At 42.2% G+C, this 18,006-nt stretch overlaps 1 protein-coding gene across 1 annotated transcript in view; it reads left to right on the top strand.

Moving 5' to 3' along the window:
- The window catches only part of SH3RF3 (SH3 domain containing ring finger 3), a 120,237-nt gene that overhangs the window by 18,469 nt on the left and 83,762 nt on the right, over nt 1–18,006 (top strand). The window contains exons 2-3 of the mRNA XM_039714497.1: nt 8,702–8,977; nt 15,662–15,757. Of these exons, the coding sequence (XP_039570431.1) occupies nt 8,702–8,977; nt 15,662–15,757 (372 nt within the window). The remainder of the gene's footprint in view (nt 1–8,701; nt 8,978–15,661; nt 15,758–18,006) is intronic.

Here is an 18,006-nt window from a genome sequence, read left to right as displayed (position 1 = left end):
AGACCACTAAATATTCTCCTCAATAGAGGCTGCCAGACATTCAGCTTTGTTTCAGAGAAGAGAACTTGTAAGGTAAAGCTTTCTACCAGGTAGGAATTTTCTATACATCCACACCACTTCATCAAGATCAACGGAATTAAAGTGGTTCAACTGAAACCAGAAACTGACCTGCAATTCCAGCAGTGTGTTCACCGTACCACTTATTAAAGAGTAGAGAGTTTGGAAGCACTGGGGCTTTGCAGAACTGGAGGGACTTTGGGCTGACATGGTTAAACAGCTGGCTGGAGTTACCCACTAATTCTCTGGGCAACCACAACTGTGAACTCACTGCTGGAAATCCAACCTGACCCTGAATATCATGTGTTGTTTAGTAGGACAGCATGTAGTTTGAAAATACTTCACTTAAACAAACTAAGAAATAGAGATCTTTGAATGTGTAAATATTGATAGATAGTGAGTGAGGTGCTGAAGCAATGTGAACTGTGCAGAGGACATGAAGCTATTAGCTGCAATTATGAGATCAGATGCACTCTTCCATTCAAGTTGTGAATCTTTCTGAGAGAAATGGCATTGGACTGTAAAATTAACTCAGCTCTAATATTGGTAAAGTGGACAATCCCTGACAGACCTATGTGAAAAGCTGTGCAGTGGAAAGCCTTCTGTTTTTTTCTCAGTTGTGCTGCATGCATCAACTGCATTTGCTAGGAGAAACTTTGAAACATTCTTTAATCTTTCTGTGTATAAATATGGACCTTATTAGGTGAATTGCAAGTTGTGGCTGTTTGCCAGATAAACTACACAACAACCTCGGCAGACACTGTTCTCTTGGAAGATCAGTTTGTGCTCCACTGGCCCATTGCTGAAGGGGATGAGCACCAGCCTGTGCTGTTCTGGGGTGGTGAGCACTGTTGTTCCCTGTTCATTGTAGAGCAATGTCAATGTGCTAGAATAATGCTGTACCTTCCTGCCTTCATGCTCCATCTGTTGAGCAATTCCCCTGGTATCTTCATGCTAATTGCAGAAGTCATTTCTGGAAATGGCAGATAGGCTCCTAATCTGCTTGGACACTTCCTCTCCATGTATAAAGGCTACCCCTTGCAAATGTGCAGAGACATTCCAAAAACCTTTTAGTTTTGGAAAAGCATTTTCCCTTCTACTCCAGGTGGGAGCCATGCTCACCTAAAGTACATGTTGTCTGCATGTGTCTTCAGGTGTCACAAGGACTGCAGCCTATCTGCAGCACCATCAACAAGGGTCAGGGTCTAAATGTTAGGTAATCATTTCATCAACTAAAACAGGAAAGCTTTAGTTAAGAACTTTTATTTTTATTGTCATTAATTAATACCTATATGGCACTATCAATAAACATGCCACTTTCCAGAGTATATAAACTACTACATTCAGTTTTCATTCTCCATGGTGCTGTTTCTATTGTCATTTCAAATACGTTTATTCTTAAAGTTGATTTCAAAAAGATTGTACACACAAAGTGTGATTTTTCAGGCTTTTACTGATTTGTCACACTGAGCTGATTAATTGCATATAACTGGGTTTTGTCTTTGCTTCTTTGTGGAAATTTAGATTCTCTTTGATTAATTTTCCTGTAATCAGCTTTCTGTGAAAGCAAATGCTGCAGTGTCACTGTTGAGATATGTTGGACAGGTGACCTGTACTTCTGAATCACTGCACTTAAGATGGACCATCTAACACAGAAGACAGAACACTTTTGAGAGTTTTTGCTGTGAGATATGATGATGATTTATGATGTGTCACCCTGAAAGTTCTTCTTGAGGACAAAAGCCACTAAAAACTCTGCAGGTCACAGATCTGGTGGCAGTATACATTAATTGTTTTAACTGCACTGGCTAAAGTTTGCCTCAAACCCTTGTTTCTTCAGCTCGCTGCAGGTACAAGTGCTGTCTCCGCTTCCTAGGGCTGACTGAGCAACGTGTTTTAATGTAGGTGAAAGGTATTGCTCTGGAAAGGTGTTAAACTGACAGGGAGCACAGCAGGCAGGGTGGTGAGGAGCAAGTGGGCAGTGCACAGTCCCTGCTGCCCTGCCAAGTCCGGCAGACACGGCTGTCACTGCCACCACAATGGAGCTGTTTATTGTGCCAGACTGCCTTCCACTTCTGTGTCCTAAAGGGATCCGAGCAGGCTCATGATTTAAATTGCTCTCAGCTGATTTGAATGGGAGTTTTGGATGCCGAGATCCCAGTAATAGGGTAGTTATAGGGAATAGAGTAGCCCGTCTCCTCCTCAGCAGTCCTGCTGATGGATGCTCCATCATGCAGCCCTGGTCCTCTCCAGCACAGCTGCTGGGATTTCTGCACAGCTCTTATGGGTGTCAGGAAACCATATGCTGAAGTGCTACCCAGCCTGCTTGTGGGGAGTTTCCTACCAGTTGGAAAACGTAAATTCAGTCCAAACTGTCGCTGCTGAATCTTTGCTTGTGTAGACTGGGAAATTCAGAGTAATGCCTGATGCTTCGGAGTAATGGAGCAAAAAATTAGCAGTATGTGTTTTAATTATTATTTATGCTCTACAGTAATAGCTTAACTGTATTTTACAGTGTTTAACTGTATTTTACCACTGAGATGTGCATACTTTTAATTACTTTTCATTACTTTTTCCTTTTATTTTTATCGACTTTGAATTTACTTTGGATGTTTACACTTGATAGTGCTTGATGAAAGAGATAAATGTATATACATTCATGCAGAGGAACAGACTCTTCAGAAATATATTTGGAGTATGGGGGATATGGAGATAGATCTTGGAGAATTTTGAAGGACTGCAACAAGTAACATGCCAGTGTGTTTTGCTGAAGTGACTTATTACAGACTTTAAAAAAAATAAAAATTATTGTCCCTAGCAGTGTTCTTATCAGGCTGTTACAGCAGTGTCTTCTGAGGTTGTTTGGCTTTATCCCCTCCTGCTTCACCTCTAGCTCAGATGATGATCAAGACTCATGGAGCAAAGGGAAACAGGAGTTAAATACTCCTCCACCTTTTGCATTTCTCCAATTCTTTGATTCTTTCACCCCGTGACATAAGGGTCAGGTGACTGCTGCCCCATGGGGCAGGCAGCATCACACCTGCCTCTTGTGGGGATTTCCATGTGCAAGGGAACCCCTTGAAGCAGTGAGGTTGAGCTTTTTGCACAGTTTGAGCTGCACAAAGCAAGAGCTTGGGCAAGAGAATTACCCTTCAGCATTAACATGGCTTTCACACTGCAGAAAAACAATCTTCTGCTTTGCTGTTGTAGAGAGGAGCCATAGCTGGAGCCTCAAGAGGTTTCTAGGCTTTCAAGGATCTAAACACAAACTTAGTTTGAGAGAAGGGTTGGATCAAGCATTTCTGTCTGGGTTTAGTAGCTGGATGCCTTGCCCTACTTATTTTATTTTTGATTTCTTGTTTTATAGGCATCCGCATAGCACTTTAGGTAAGCATTAGACATTTTTTTGAAGCAGTGACCTCCTCCACCAAGTCCTGCATGCAGAAGTTGGCAGGCTCTGACCCCTGATGGAGCCTGCATTGCTTTTGAGCACACTGGGAAAGGTTTATTTTCTGTAACTTTTGAAAACTGAAGACCTACTCTATCTGGGCAGCTCACATTCTACTAAGCTTTCTACTGGGAGAATTTATTGGAAGCAAGCATGTTTGGGTTTTTTCCCATTCCTTTTGTTCTTCAGGATACATAATGAAGAATGCTCCAGCTTTGCCAGTTAATTGCTTCATGGCTGTTATTTGTCAATTTGCCAGCAGGTTTCTGCTTAACTGCTGCTATTTGACATTGCTGAAACACAAATGCAGAATGATTGAGTTGCCAACATATCATTGAGTCTTCTGCAAGGGGGATTTTCAGCATATTAACGCTTCAGGCTTTCACGTCAGTATTGATTGCTGAAATAGAAAAGAAACCTTTGGCAGTATTCAGCATCGTGCCAGCATGGATTTAGTGGCAGGAAAAAGAAACTGGCTGTTGCCATTGACTGTGACTTCATCCCTTCCTTTCTTCCTTTCTTAATTTTTTTATTTCTATACACACCCACACAGAAAATGAAATTTAATACACATCATAGCCAAATGCCAGTTAGCCTCACAATAAGCCAGCAGGGCAAATCACCTACTTGATGCAGTCAGATGTCGAGGCTGTTTAATTTTGCAGCCACCTGCGTTACGCCTGACCAGATTTCATGGCATCTGGGGAGGGGGTTGATGGGAGGGGCTCCTCACAGTGAAGCACAGGTCAGGAGCTGACTTGGAGGAAGGGAGTGGGCTGGTGGTCTCTGCTGAGCTCCTCACAGAACAGCCAGGCTGCCACCACATTGGTTCCTGAATGCAGGAGTGGCAATGTGAAGCTCAGTGGCATGGGGAGAGGAGCAGCATGATGCTGCTGGGCTAGACTTGGAAAGGAAGGTCCTCTCCATGGACATAGTGAGGCAGAAGATGCCAAGATGGGGCCCCATGGATGAGCAGGGACTTAGGTGGAGGAGCAGGGGATGAAGTACATGCCCAGGGTGTAGTGCAGAGGCTCAGCGCTGTCCACCAGCAGTTGCTGTGGCAGTGCTCATGCATGGAATGGGCACAGGAAGGGTAAGGAGGATTTGCTCTGCTGAAGCAGGGAGCAAGAGGAAAGTGTGAGCCTCCTGCAGTTGCTGGAGAAACACTTCTGTGTGCTTTGCCTCACCTGAACCTCGCCTGTCTCTGCTTTGCTTAAGTCTGATCTCTGGGATGATACTTTATATCCTCGTTTAGATTAGAAGGTTTTGTAGGAAAGACCACCTGGGCATTCTGAAGGTGATGATTTCTGACTGAAATGCTGCTGCATAGAATAAAGACCTGTGGGGAAATAGGACAGGGCACGAGCCAAGGTTTTGAACATAAAATGGGAAGAACATGCTCACCAGCAGGGCTTGGGGAGTTTGAACGTCAGTCGGATATCAGTCCTGGCCAACCTCCTTTCCTGTGAGTTGGGAGAGTCAAGTGAAGAAGAGGGGAGTGCACAGGCCAGAATTGTCTGCACAAAGATTGTCAGTGAGGAAGATAATCAAGATCAGAGGAAGATTTCTAAGAAACATGTTACAGCTAGCAAACAGCAGCAGAGATTATTTTTATTCTATTTCTAAAATATGCTTAATGCTCCCTCCTTTCAGATGTAGTTCAGGGGAAATTTCTGAATCTGATCTGCTTCTCACTTATGAATTAACCAAAAATAGGAATAATAAGGGGAAACTTCCAAAAATATGCTTCTTAGGAACCATTAATATAATGTGACCATAAAAAAGTTCACTGAAAGCTAGATCTTTGGGCCAGAATATATAATCAAAGAAGCTTCAAGAGTTTATCTTGCATGTTTGGGATTTGTTGGTTGATTAGTTGGGGATATTTTGGTTTTTTTGCTTTTTGTTTTGTTTGAATTTTTTATTGTAATTGTGATATAAAATTTGTCTCTTTGGTTGATTTGACAGACACTTAAAGCTTTAGAACACAGGAATAGCTTTATTTGAAAATTATTAGAGGACACTGGTACCTTGGCCACAGTAAATGCAAGATTTGCATGGGATGCTCAAATCAAAATGGGTGCATAGGGCCTTACAGAAAGGCTGGGAAATGTCTCAATTTTTCAGTAGGAGGGTATATTTTCCAGTAAATAACATGTTCACCTTAAAAAAATGCCTCTAGAATTTTTAGTTGAAAAGCTGTGATTGAGAATTAGAAAAGCTGTAGCTGATAATTTGAACAGTTTTTTTTAGAAGTCCATCCCACTGTCAGTTGCCAGATCTTGTCTGGTAGGACAGCTCCTAGATGTTCCACAGATAAGCGCATGAAGGAGAAGAGGAACACGAGCACCTAAACCGCAAAATTCCCACATTAAGGTCTCCAGATAAAGCAATGCCAGATTTCAAATCTATGTCTGGCAGTTGGTTTGTTTTTCTTAAAAGTCTTCATTTGCATCAGGTGAAGGTAAAAACAGTGACCTAAATAATCTTTTAGCCAGATCAATTAATTATCAATAAAAACCCAGCATGTAATGCATACGAATTTCATTGATGAAGTGTGCAATGGAGTAAAATCTACTTTCTTTTCTGTAGCACTGGGGGCTATTACCTTTTTACACAGTAAAATGAGGCTTGGGAAGAGAAAGTGGCTAAAAAGTAAAGAAAGTGATCTGACCTTGAATTGCAACAAAGATCTTGGGAATAGGAAGGTCCTGCTAGGGTAAGTGATGCAGAGTGTGTTTGCCAGGCATGTTTCTGGATCAGCAGTGTGCACCTGGCAGAAGTCTTACTCTTACTTTGATAAATTGTCTTCTCCCAGCATGAATTAAAGTAATGGATCTTTTATTTCTAAATTACTACAAGGCTTTCTAGTCTTTCAGGTTAGTGTGGGGTTTTTATTCTAGTTTCAAATGAGTAATGCAATCTATGCCTTACCTAAGGAGTTTGATGGTATTGTATGCTTAATCTTTAAAATGCTGTGTAGGGGGGCAACACTTTGCTTTCAAGGGAAATAACCATTCTGGCAGAGAGAAAAATATCAGTAGGATGCTGCCACTGATTTGGCAGAGACTGTTTGATGCTTTGTTAGCTGGCTGTTGATTGTATGCTTTTTTAGTTGTGTTTGAAGGAGCTTCCAAAATAACTGGTCTTTAAGTGGGTAACTCCATTCAGATACAGCAAAATTCAGAAGAATACATAGGATTTGCAGAGAAACTGCAAATTGCTAATGAGAAAAGTTAGAACTGGAGACACATCTGAATGAAATTAAATCCCCCTCCAGACAACGTGGATCGTGCTCTGAAGAGCTGTGCCTCTTTGCTTGTCTCCTTCACTGTGGGCTGTAGGCAAAAAAATCTGTCACACAGCATTCCAAGACCTGCACAGCTACTAAAGCCTTTCCTAATAAAAATGAGTAAGTTAACGCCTGTGTGTGAAGGTGCCTTGAAGAAAGTTTCTCTTTGATGGGTGTGCTGGTGTGTGCCTGCTGCAGGGACCATCTGGCGCCCAGAAGCGGGCGGAGGCGCCGGCAGGCAGTGCAGGCAGCGGGCTCGCTTCTCCTCCTCCTGCCCAAAATGCAGGTGTAAGAGCACAAAACCCACACCACCAGAGCAGGTCTGTTTAGTGCACCCATCAGAATTGAAAAATGCCTCTGTTTGTGGCTTTAACAGATACCATGAAAAGTCATCCCAGCGTCTCATTTTCTGGAAGTGCAGTGTTTCTGTCAGGCCACTCCACCTTCCCCCTGGGGAAAGCATCTGAGTGTTATTTTAGGCACAGGAATGTCATCCAGAAGTACAGGCATTAGAAACACCTGGGGGAATACCAGGGTGTTTTATTAAATATAGCTTTACTTTTTCATTGTCCCTATAGGACACCCCATTGACAAGCATGATGCACAGCAGGGAGCAGACTACTCAAAAGCATGTGTATGCAAAAGGTGTCATTTTTGTAACTACAACTCTGAAAAAACAAAATACTTACAGAAGCTTGATTTTAAAGGACCTCTCTAACATCCCTTGTGTTATGTGCTGCTATATATTTGCAAGCTGACTCTTAGTTCAAATTAAATAAAATGAAAAATTGCATAGGATAATAAAGCAATATACCTTTTCTACTCCAGTATGGGCTAAAGAGTTGTTACAGGACCAAAGCAGCAGGAAGCTGTGTCAAACACAGTTACCCCCTGATGTATGGGACTCAGCAAGAAGAGGAGCAAGTAGATTGGGAGGACAGGGGCTGCATGAACCAGTACTTCCACCAAAATGTTGTCAATGCAGTCCTGGCCTGGGTGAGATAATCTACCTTTCACTGGGACAAAATGAACTTGGGAAAGGATTCTTCACACTCAAGTGGCTTCCATCAAATAGGTTTCACTCTTTTATCATACCAAACAATGAACTTCTTAGGCTTTTTTTTTTTTTCTCATGGGCCATGTTTTTTTAGTACGTTTGTTTAATTTTTTTTTAATGACAGTGAAAGCTTCAGAGCTCTTTTTAGTTCTAAAAGAAAGATTTGGGGCATTCTGCCTATTCCACTTTTCCACAAGGACATTAATTCATAAGCAACAAAGAGTATTATAACTGTTTACAGTAGCCCTCAGTGAGTAGCATGAGACTTGGGGATTTTGAAAGAAATAAGAGTATTTGGTTACAGAATCAAAAGCTAAACAAAAGGCTTCAAACTCAAAAATGTTTGGAGATTCTCAAACAAACACAATGAAAAATTACCAATTTGCCAGCTTTTGTAACCCTGTGAATCATCAAGCATGTATTGTTTTGTCTCTCTTCTGAGCTTCAGAAACCAAAGCAACCCTGAGGGTCAAAATGTCTGATATTTTACCTTTTAACATGTCCAAGTTTAGTTGTTTAGACATATAGTTCTGCTTACATAGGATATTTTACAAATTAAGCAATGCTGCTGGGTGGTGTAAGAGGTACTGCAGGTTTCAGTTGAGCTACATGAGATGGACAGTGCCTGCTCTGATGTCACACACCTACTTTCTCAGGCTTATCATTACCTGCATCCTAGTTTTCCTGAGATCCAGCATGTAGCATAATGGGGCAGTCTACTGCAGTCATTGGGGTAATTTGGTAAATGACCATGGCTGATCAGTTTGCTTCTAGCTAAACAATGACTCTGAGAATTACACTGGTGCTGGCTGGAGATTGCTTAAAGGTATTTGTTTTGTTTCCCCAGAGTGTTTCTCAGCTTCCCTATGGCAAAGCCCTGTACACGTATGAGGGAAAGGAGCCTGGTGACCTCAAGTTCAACAAGGGGGACCTCATCATCCTGCGGCGCAAGGTGGACGAGAACTGGTACCACGGGGAGCTCAATGGCAACCACGGCTTCTTCCCCGCCAGCTACATCCAGTGCATCAAGCCCCTCCCACAAGCTCCACCTCAGGGCAAAGCACTTTACGACTTTGAAATAAAGGATAAAGATCAAGACAAGGATTGCCTGACCTTCACCAAGGTAGGGGAATAGGTTTTTTTTAAAAATGTTCAGAAGTCTGCTTTGGTAGGGGGTGATGGGGCACATGCAGTGCTGGCAGCTGAGCCAGGAGCACAGGGGTGCTGGGACTGGTGGGATACCTTCCTGGCCTTCCTGGTCTTCCTGGTCTTCCTGGCCTTCCTGGCCTTCCTGGACCCCTGGCCTACCCTGCACTCTGTGAGATTGTGCCATGAATAGCAAGGCTGGTGTAAAGCTGGTGAAGCTCAACAAGTAGAACTGGCTACACGCTTTCTGAGAACATTTTTTCCCTCTAAAAAGGATGCATTTCATCTGCATTGAAATGTTCCCCAAGAATTACTCAAATTTCAGAAAAAACACCCTAATGGAAATGTGTCTTTTAATGTTCCTTATTGAATCAGATGTTCCAGTGCTTTAAAATTGCATTCAGCTTCAAAATGTGTATTGCATCATATACCAATTAGCAGTTGAAATACACTATCATCATAATAGTATTTCCTATTTTAAGATCATAACGACAGTAAAAAACAGACATTTAAAAAACAGTCTTCAGTGGTTTTTTTTAAACCAAAATGTTTAATAAATTCCTGTTGGAATGAGAGAAAACTGAGATATTGTAATTTCCTTTGGATTTAAAATGTCATGTTTTCCCTTTCACCCCTACCTCCCCACCTGCTTTTTGCCTTCCACTCCCCTCCCTAGCAATTTGTGTTGACCCTAGATGGGTTTCATGGATATCAAGAAACCCACAGTAAAATAAAGCCCATCCCCTATTGTTAATTTATGGCAGTGAATGCCATAGAGAACCTGTTCATTGTCATTTTCTGTTTTATTTCAGCTGTCTGCGGCTGTTATAGTATCACATAAAGTAATAACAGTTATACTGAAAATGAATATGAAATAGACTATAAAAATATCCTGCACCAGGATTTTACTGACCTCCTCTTTTGAAGCTACTTATTATAGCTGAATGAATTATTTGCAGCATATAATTTTCTCACCGAATGTAACATCTTTTTCACTCATGCAGAGTTTCTCAGCAGAATGCAATTTCCTAGACTGTATACTTTCTCATATTTATTTAACAAAGGATTTGTAAGCACTTTTGTTCCATAGCAAGTGAAGTGTTTGATTGCAAACACTGCAAACCCTGCGACTAGCCAGCCTCCCTGGAGCCATGAATCTCTACAAGAAAGTGGGCTGCTTAGTGAGAAGTAACAGCCCTGCACTAACAGAAAGTTAGCCAGAAGTTACCTCTGAGACCTTATCAGTAAATATATATTTTCTGGTGCGTTGTTTTTCTCGCTGCCTGCTCAGAAGTACACTGGTGACTTCTCTGAGGTGCAGTCTTCCTTGTCTGCTTAAAGTATTCCTTGCTTGCTCAGTGTTAAGAAATTTAATAGGTATGCCAGGCAGTTGTGGTCTTTTTTGTTACAGCAGGTCCTTTCCTAGACACTTTTGTATTCGATATATTTGGTGCCATATATTAGAAAACCTCCTTTACAATAACTGCCTTTGTATAGTGATAGTTCTCATTTTCTTGGCTGTCCAATGTCATTCTCACATGGAGCATTTCTTCCTGCTGTATAGCTCTACTCTCAATCTCTCAATTTTCCTTGTTTTCACCCCTCGTGTTACTGTTGGCATCCTTTTATCCCTGATGACTGTGTTTTCCCCAAGGGGGTTTGGTTTCTCTTCTACTGCTATTTTCTTCTTCAGCTCCTTCCACTACACACACTGTCACCTTGTAACAGTTTTAGTGTCCTGCCTATTGTTCTCCCTGACAGTGAATAATCTATTTTTCATCCTGGGACTTCACCGTCATGTTTTCATCAGTTTTCTCAATGCTAATTTTAGCTGTCACCTGTGCTGATGAAGGTTCCTGTTTAGCCCAGATTATAGATCATCTGCCGATGCAGTCAGTTCCTCTGCACAGAGTCCTGAGCACTGCAGTGCTGTAGATGTGATTTGTCACTTTGAGCAATATGCATCTCTTGAATGTCTCAGTTTGCCTCTGAAGATGCAGGACCAGGTCTCAGTTTCATTTACACCATTTGTTCCTTCCTCTGGTGGAGGGGTTACATTGGCGAAACACTTACACAAACTAATATAACCTATTTGTGTACTGCAACTCATTTAAGGCTACCAGACACTTGTGATTGGATTTTACTTATAAAATAAAGAGTTTTCCTCTAAAGAGAAGCTACAAGAAGGAAACTCAAACATGGGGATATTCTGTATCATTTTGTATTGTTGTTCTTTCACTGGGCTTTGATTTTTCCCATTCCCCTTGTTACTGTGCACTCAGAATACCTACCAGTACAGTAAAAGAAAACAAAGGAAGGATATTTGGTGTTTCCTCTTGCTAATTTGTTTTGTTACATTGTTCAAAATTAGAATGTTTCATTGTTCCAGATGTGTATTGCAAGGAAATGAAGTCTACTTTACACAGATCTTCATGAGGAGTGCTGCAGGGCACTCCTGCCATTGACCTATTTTCATCTCCTGTAGATACAACACTCTCCAAACAGAAGGACAAAGATATAAATGTAATAATTTTTATGTGTAAGAAAAAAATCATGAGGGGCAGAGAAAAATCTGTCTTGAGTATTCAGGCAAAAAACAAAACTCCCACATTCTTTTGCACCATTTGGACTGCTCCCTCAAGTCCTCTTTCCAGAGAAGCCATACACACATGCATAGGGTCTCACCTCTGTTCCCTCCTCTGGGCTGTCTGTAAGATGATAGAACTTACCCAGATTTCCTATTTAATGTGTTTTCCCTCAGTCTTTGGCAGTGATTAGCCAAACCAGGCAGTTATTTTTTTCTCTGTAACAGCTGGTTCCAGCCTTGTGTCAACTGTGCACCAATTTAATGCCAGTAGTTTCAGAAGTTTTACTCCTGATGTTCTCTAGTGTGGTTGGGATCATGCTGTGTCCTACAGAGCCTAATTGCATGCTCTTGGGATATACTTAATGGCTCAGCTTTCTAATCTCTCCTAACGTGGTACCACAGTATGGACATGGGATCCTGCTGTCTCTGTTTTAAAAATAATCTATCTTTCTCTGGGCTGTGAACACTGCAAGAGGATTCTGCTCCCAGGTGTAGCAGTGCAAATCTGAAGTAGTTACATGGCTGTCTGTGTAGCTGCTGCAGACTTACAGTGAGTCCAGTTTCAGCCCACACGTTTGTTTTGGTGTTTGACCACCCTCTGCATGCGTCTTCACATGGCTGTCAGAAGGCTGAGCGATGCCGGCCGATGAGTCTCAAACCTGTCAAGGTAGCATCAACTGTTCACCACGCTTCATTGCTCTTCACATTTTTAATAACATCAGCTGCTTCCCTCACTTTCCAACACTTTCATTCCCAGCCCACAGTGGTGCCTTACAAGAGCCATGCCAATCCCAGGACCATCACATCCAATACTTGTTCCGGGCTGTGGAGCAGCCCCTTAGCACTCAGTTCCAGCAGCATTTGCTGTTCACAGAGGGACCATCCCAGCAATAGCTGGTGACAGGGATTCTGGTGCCAGCTGGCAGCACTGCTGCTGGACTCACCAAGCACCACGTGGTGCCATCCTGCCATCGCTGCGGTCTCCCCAGTGCTCTAGATGGAGTAGTTATCTCTGCAGAATAGCAGGCACAGCTGCTCCGTATTGCTTCGTTAATGGCCATTAATGACTAGAATAAAAATCAGGCTGTGAATCATGACTGTTATTGGACACAATTTTGTGCTGTTTTCTCAGCAAAAGGATTCATTTCTCTGTCAATCAGATAGCTTTTTAAGTGATTTATCTTTGACTTCTTTTCTGATAATGATTATAAACTGGAACTGCAGGTCCCACATGTCTGTCACAAGGCTGATCCAGCCCTGATGAATAGAGAGAAACTCAAGCAAGAAGGAGAGAGCAAATAATTAAAGGGTCTAGCAACAGGCATGAAAGGAGCACGACATATCTTTGTCCAAACTACAGTGGATACCATTGGCTTTTGAAATGAGATTTGAGGCTTGAATTCCTTTATGCTGCCTGGAAATCAATTTAGTCAATGTGAAATAGTGAAGTGGTATGCCAAGAGATCTGTGGCGTTTTGCTATTCATGATCCTTTTGGGAACCTTTCTAGGAATTTATAAGTAGCACGGCTATCCAACTAATATAAGGTTCTAAAATAGTTCATTCTGAAGCTTTCACCAGTTCACTGTATAGAATGATGTTGTTGGCTGTAAATTCAAAGCAACTTTCTAGTAATAAAAAAAAAAAATTCAAAATATTTTTTTGGGATTTGCTGTAATTCTGAAGATTTTCAACACCCTTCTAAAAACTAATTATGTAATGGAATTCTCAAGAATTTGCACTTTGCTCTCTCACAAAGATACTAATTTGGAATGTCAGCATATCTCAGGATGCATTTCTCATATAGGACCATATTCAGCAGCCAGACTTGGCTGAGATGAACGCGTATGGAAATGCTTCCAGATTTCATACATCCACGGAAGGTAAAGTGGAAAGGGATCTTCAAAAGGCAGCCATTCCCCACCCTATCCTTGAGCAAAGTCAACACAGGAAAAACCTTTCCTGCCAGGTGTCTGTACAGCCTGCTCCAGAGATGGGATTGCATAGTGCCTCTAGCAAAATCTGGTCAAAAGCTTCTGGGGTTTTACAGTTTAATTTTTTCCCCTTAATTTCTTACATGTGTAAATAGTTGCAAATATATATACATTTATATGCAGTGCTGGGTTAACGGTTGGACTCGATGATCTTAGAGGTCCTTTGTAACCTGAACAATCTATGATTCTATTCATACCCATGTGTATGCACTTACACACACATAAGATTATATATGTGCATGAAGTGTAGACTACATCACATTCCGTGTTTTTAAAAAACTCTTTTAGGGAAATAGATGAGCAAATATAAAAAGTAGGAATGCTCATAGCAGGTCCCTGAAGTGATGTAGTTGTTTCTTTTCCTCGTTTACACCCTTTACCTAGATTCTAAATTTATGCTAATCGGTCTTTTGTAAGAGTGTGTGGAAGCTTTGCAGAGATGCATTACTGTCAGTTGTTTAAACAGATCAAAAATGGTCTGTGCAGACAGGGCTTTGGAAGGGAACGCTATCTGTTTCTTCAGGAAATTAAATGCACAAATTCTTTTTGCATCCTTCCAGCTGTAATAAATAGCTGAAGGACTCAGCTTGTAGCCGTTTCTATGAGCTTTCCCCTAATGGATCATTCAGATGAATAATGCAAAGGAAACATTTAAACTATTTCAGAGTGCACGTATTCAAAATGCACATGTTCAAAAACTACTAAGTACATCACATCACATCTCTGTTCGGTCATTTTTCTATCAAGGCAAATCCATGGTCTGAACATCCTGGATCAGGAATTTGTGGGAGTTTTTTCTATGTGAGAAGTATCTGCAAAAAAACAGCTGCCCTTTGGCATCAGTATCTTGTTACATGGAGCGTGGTGGACCATACATAGCTCTTATTTTCACAGAGTGAGTAGTGGAAATAAAGTGAGATTGGCAGGGAACTCCGTCTCAGCTTTCTGGAGGAAGAGATTTTCTTCTTTTTAGTAAATTCCTGCATAGGAGCAGAGGAAGATTGGATGTCATGAGGGAACAAAGCTGACTTCCCAGCTTCTCTCAGCCCACTCCTTCCTTTTCTCATAGGAGATCTGAGCATCCAAGCAGAGCCCCGTTGAGAGAGTTGCCTTCCACAGCTGTTGTAGAAAGCAGTGCTGGTTTAAGCCTGGGTTTAGTATGATGACCCCAGAAGACAGGGATGGTGGCAGAAATCCATTGACAAACTGAGTAGTTCAGACTGGGAAAGGTCAGGGTTTTGGTCTAGTCACTTGAGCTTTCCTAATGAGTTGTACGTTCTGGGTGTGCTCAAGTGAAAATTTGAGCAATATCAATCTTGTTTGTACTTTGCTTTATCTCTTGTTTTATAATCACAAAGAAGCTCATTATCTGCTGAATTTTTTATAAAGTCCCCTAGATTAAATATAATATCAAAATACCATTGGTTTTAGGAAATGAACTTGTGTCCAAACTGAAGCTGATCCAACAGGTGAATGCAATTTGGCTTTTTGACATGCTATCTTTGGCTTTTTATCTGCTTTGCAGTTTTACCTTATGATTTGTTTTTTTAAAGAAAAACTGACATTCAGTGTGCTAGCTGTGTAGGCTTGTTGCTGAGCACCTTGTACTATTCCTTGTTGGAAGTGTTTCCAGGACTACCTGTGCTGTACTGGTGCTTCCCTTTGAATTGTGTTCCAGAGCAGACCAGCATCACAGCAGACCCTTGGATGCACAGGGGCAACTCCATGCTAAGGAGGTTTCACCTGTGATTTGTAGGTGACCTCTTGGGTCAGACATTCTTCTCTCCCCCTAATGAAGCCAGGAGTTACCTGTTCCCACCTGCTGTGCCCAGACCCTTGGAGCTGCTGACAGCCAGCATGAGCTGCTCTGTCTGCAGGGTGCTTCAGTGCACTTTGAGTGGGATGCCTGGGATAAGATGCTGGGCCAGGGATGCTGCTAGCCCAGGATTCAGGAAACACTTTTACCTGGCTAATGACCTCCTCTGTGTACTCACTCTCTAAGCTATCTTGTGGGTAACCAAAAATTGGCATCTTTCTACTGAAAATATTTGATTATGTCTTTTGCGTATCTCTGATTTTAGGATGAAATTTTGACAGTCATCAGGAGGGTGGATGACAACTGGGCAGAAGGAATGCTGGGTGACAAGATTGGCATTTTCCCTATCCTCTATGTTGAGGTAAGTTTATAACACATGGTGGTGGATGCTGGTCATGAAAACTTGTGGGGGTTTTGCGCCTACAAGGGAAGGATAACCTCAAATATTCTTATATGAGAAGGATAAAGTAAAACAGAGTTACTGAAAAGGGAATTGTTTTGGTTGCTGTCTGCTAAGGCACTAGGGGGGTACATCCAATTCGAAGTGGTCAGCAAAGTATGCTCCATGAACTCCTTCTAAAGGCTTCCCCTTTGGTATAATGTCCAAAGTGCATAGGGGAAACAGAGGAGGAGAATTGTAGTTGGGATACCTTGCACACATCTGAGGAGAGATGTAAGTTCTGGGACAGTGGAGAGAAGCAGTGCAGGTTCAGCAGTGATCTAAATGCACAGACCTTCAGAGTGGTACTGAGGGTGTCCTCTGCCTCAGCAGGGGCTCAGGCACTCCCACCCATGTGTCCAAGGGCTCTCATTCCATGTGTTCCAGACCCATCTTTATCCTGAGCTCTTTCCTGTTGTAATTCCCACAGGATTCTTATTTCAGAGTAAATGCTGAGACTTCACTTCCTCTGTGCACACCTGTGGTTCCACCTCTTCCCACTGCTGCCCTCCTCCTGCTGGTGGTGCCCTTCCAGGCAGAGGTTGCCTGGGCCCAGGGCTGCAGCCAGCAGTGGTGGTCCTGCTGGTGCAGCTCTTTGTCCAGGTGCCAGGCAGTGTCCTCAAGGAGCTTTCCTCCCTCATGAAGCAGATGGGCACCACGTGCATGTGTATTTTTGTGAGGTGCTGCTTCCTCCCTCATGAGTGAACCAGGGGTGCAAAGAGCAGATGGGCACCACGTGCATGTGTATTTTTGTGAGGTGCTGCCACTCTGCTCAGAGCAGCATCTCCCTAACTCTGCTTCCAGACAATTGTCTGGTACCTCTTTGTAGTGAAGAATCTCTTGTGCCCACAGCAGAGCCTGCTTTGCTGTGTGTGGCTCTGGTGCCTGCCTCTGAAATTACTTCTCCAGTTTTCTTAGTTAGTGATTGGAGACAAAATAGAGATAATTAGTGCCTGACTACCTAATTATTAACTCCGACAATGACCAATTTGGAATAAACCATCATTAATATACATTGCATTCCCACAGTTGACAAGAACAATAATATTAGCACCAGAATGTGTAGGAGCTGTTATTGGGAAACCAGCTGCCTCACATAAGTTAATGACTAGTTTTCTTCTATTCTGAATGTGTGAGACATGTTCAGTTTGTTGTGATTAAATGAGAAAGCTGGGTTTCTCCCAGATTTCATCCTTTTCCCCTTCTTTTTCTTGTCCTGGGAAAGTGCAATGTTACTGTCCTGAATTTTGCTGCAGAAGGAGCCACCATTGCACCTCACCACCTTTCCCCAGCTCTAGTTTCATCTGCAGGCTGTCTGTCCTGAATTTTGCTGCAGAAGGAGTGAACTGGGGACCTCTGCACAGCCAGCCACCATTGCACCTCACCACCTTTCCCCAGCTCTAGTTTCATCTGCAGGCTGGCACTGCCTACACACTGTGCAGCATTCTGATCCTTCTCCCACTCCTAGGTATCTGTTCTCCATAATTACTGCTCTTGAAGGGTGAAGGGCTCATAACCTCAGAAGAACAGCCTGTAGGGAAGTCTTGCTGAAGACTTGCTGAAGTTCTCCAAGCACTAGCACATCCTGGGTGGCCATGGAGGAGCAGGAGGTAGCGCTGTGCAGGGTCAGAACAGTGATGCTTGCAGATTGTAAAGAGAATGCAAACAGCCAGGTAGCCAGCAGCAGGGGCCAAGCACACATGGAGGAAGGTCTGCATGCATATACATTCATACCAGACACACACACACACAGTAGCTAAAGTACAGTTGTACACACTTATGTGTATATTCATGTGTATACACACACATGCATTTTATCTGTATAAATTTGAAATCTGGAGGCTCTAAAGGCCTATTCAAATGAGATACTTGGGTGCCATGGCTATAATATTTGTGCAGTGGTTTGTAAAACCAAAGGGAAGTGATCCTCCAGGCTACAATACTGGACACCTATTTCATCCACATAGTGGATGAAGGCCTTGTTCTGAATATGAGATGAGCTTATGCAAGTATTCAAGTTATACAATTGTGTTTCTGTTGCCAGCTTTAGATGTTACTTTGCATTAAAAATTAAAAGGAATCAGCAGGTCAAGTCCCAAAGAAGTTTTGAAAATCTCAGTGCTGATATTTATAAAATAAATCCATTAAACAAGTAGTACTTGAATCTAAAA

Source organism: Passer montanus, unplaced genomic scaffold, assembly GCF_014805655.1.
Source record: "Passer montanus isolate IOZ18808 unplaced genomic scaffold, ASM1480565v1 scaffold3, whole genome shotgun sequence".
NCBI classification, from domain to species: domain Eukaryota; kingdom Metazoa; phylum Chordata; class Aves; order Passeriformes; family Passeridae; genus Passer; species Passer montanus.
This window is presented reverse-complemented; position numbering and strand designations above follow the sequence as displayed.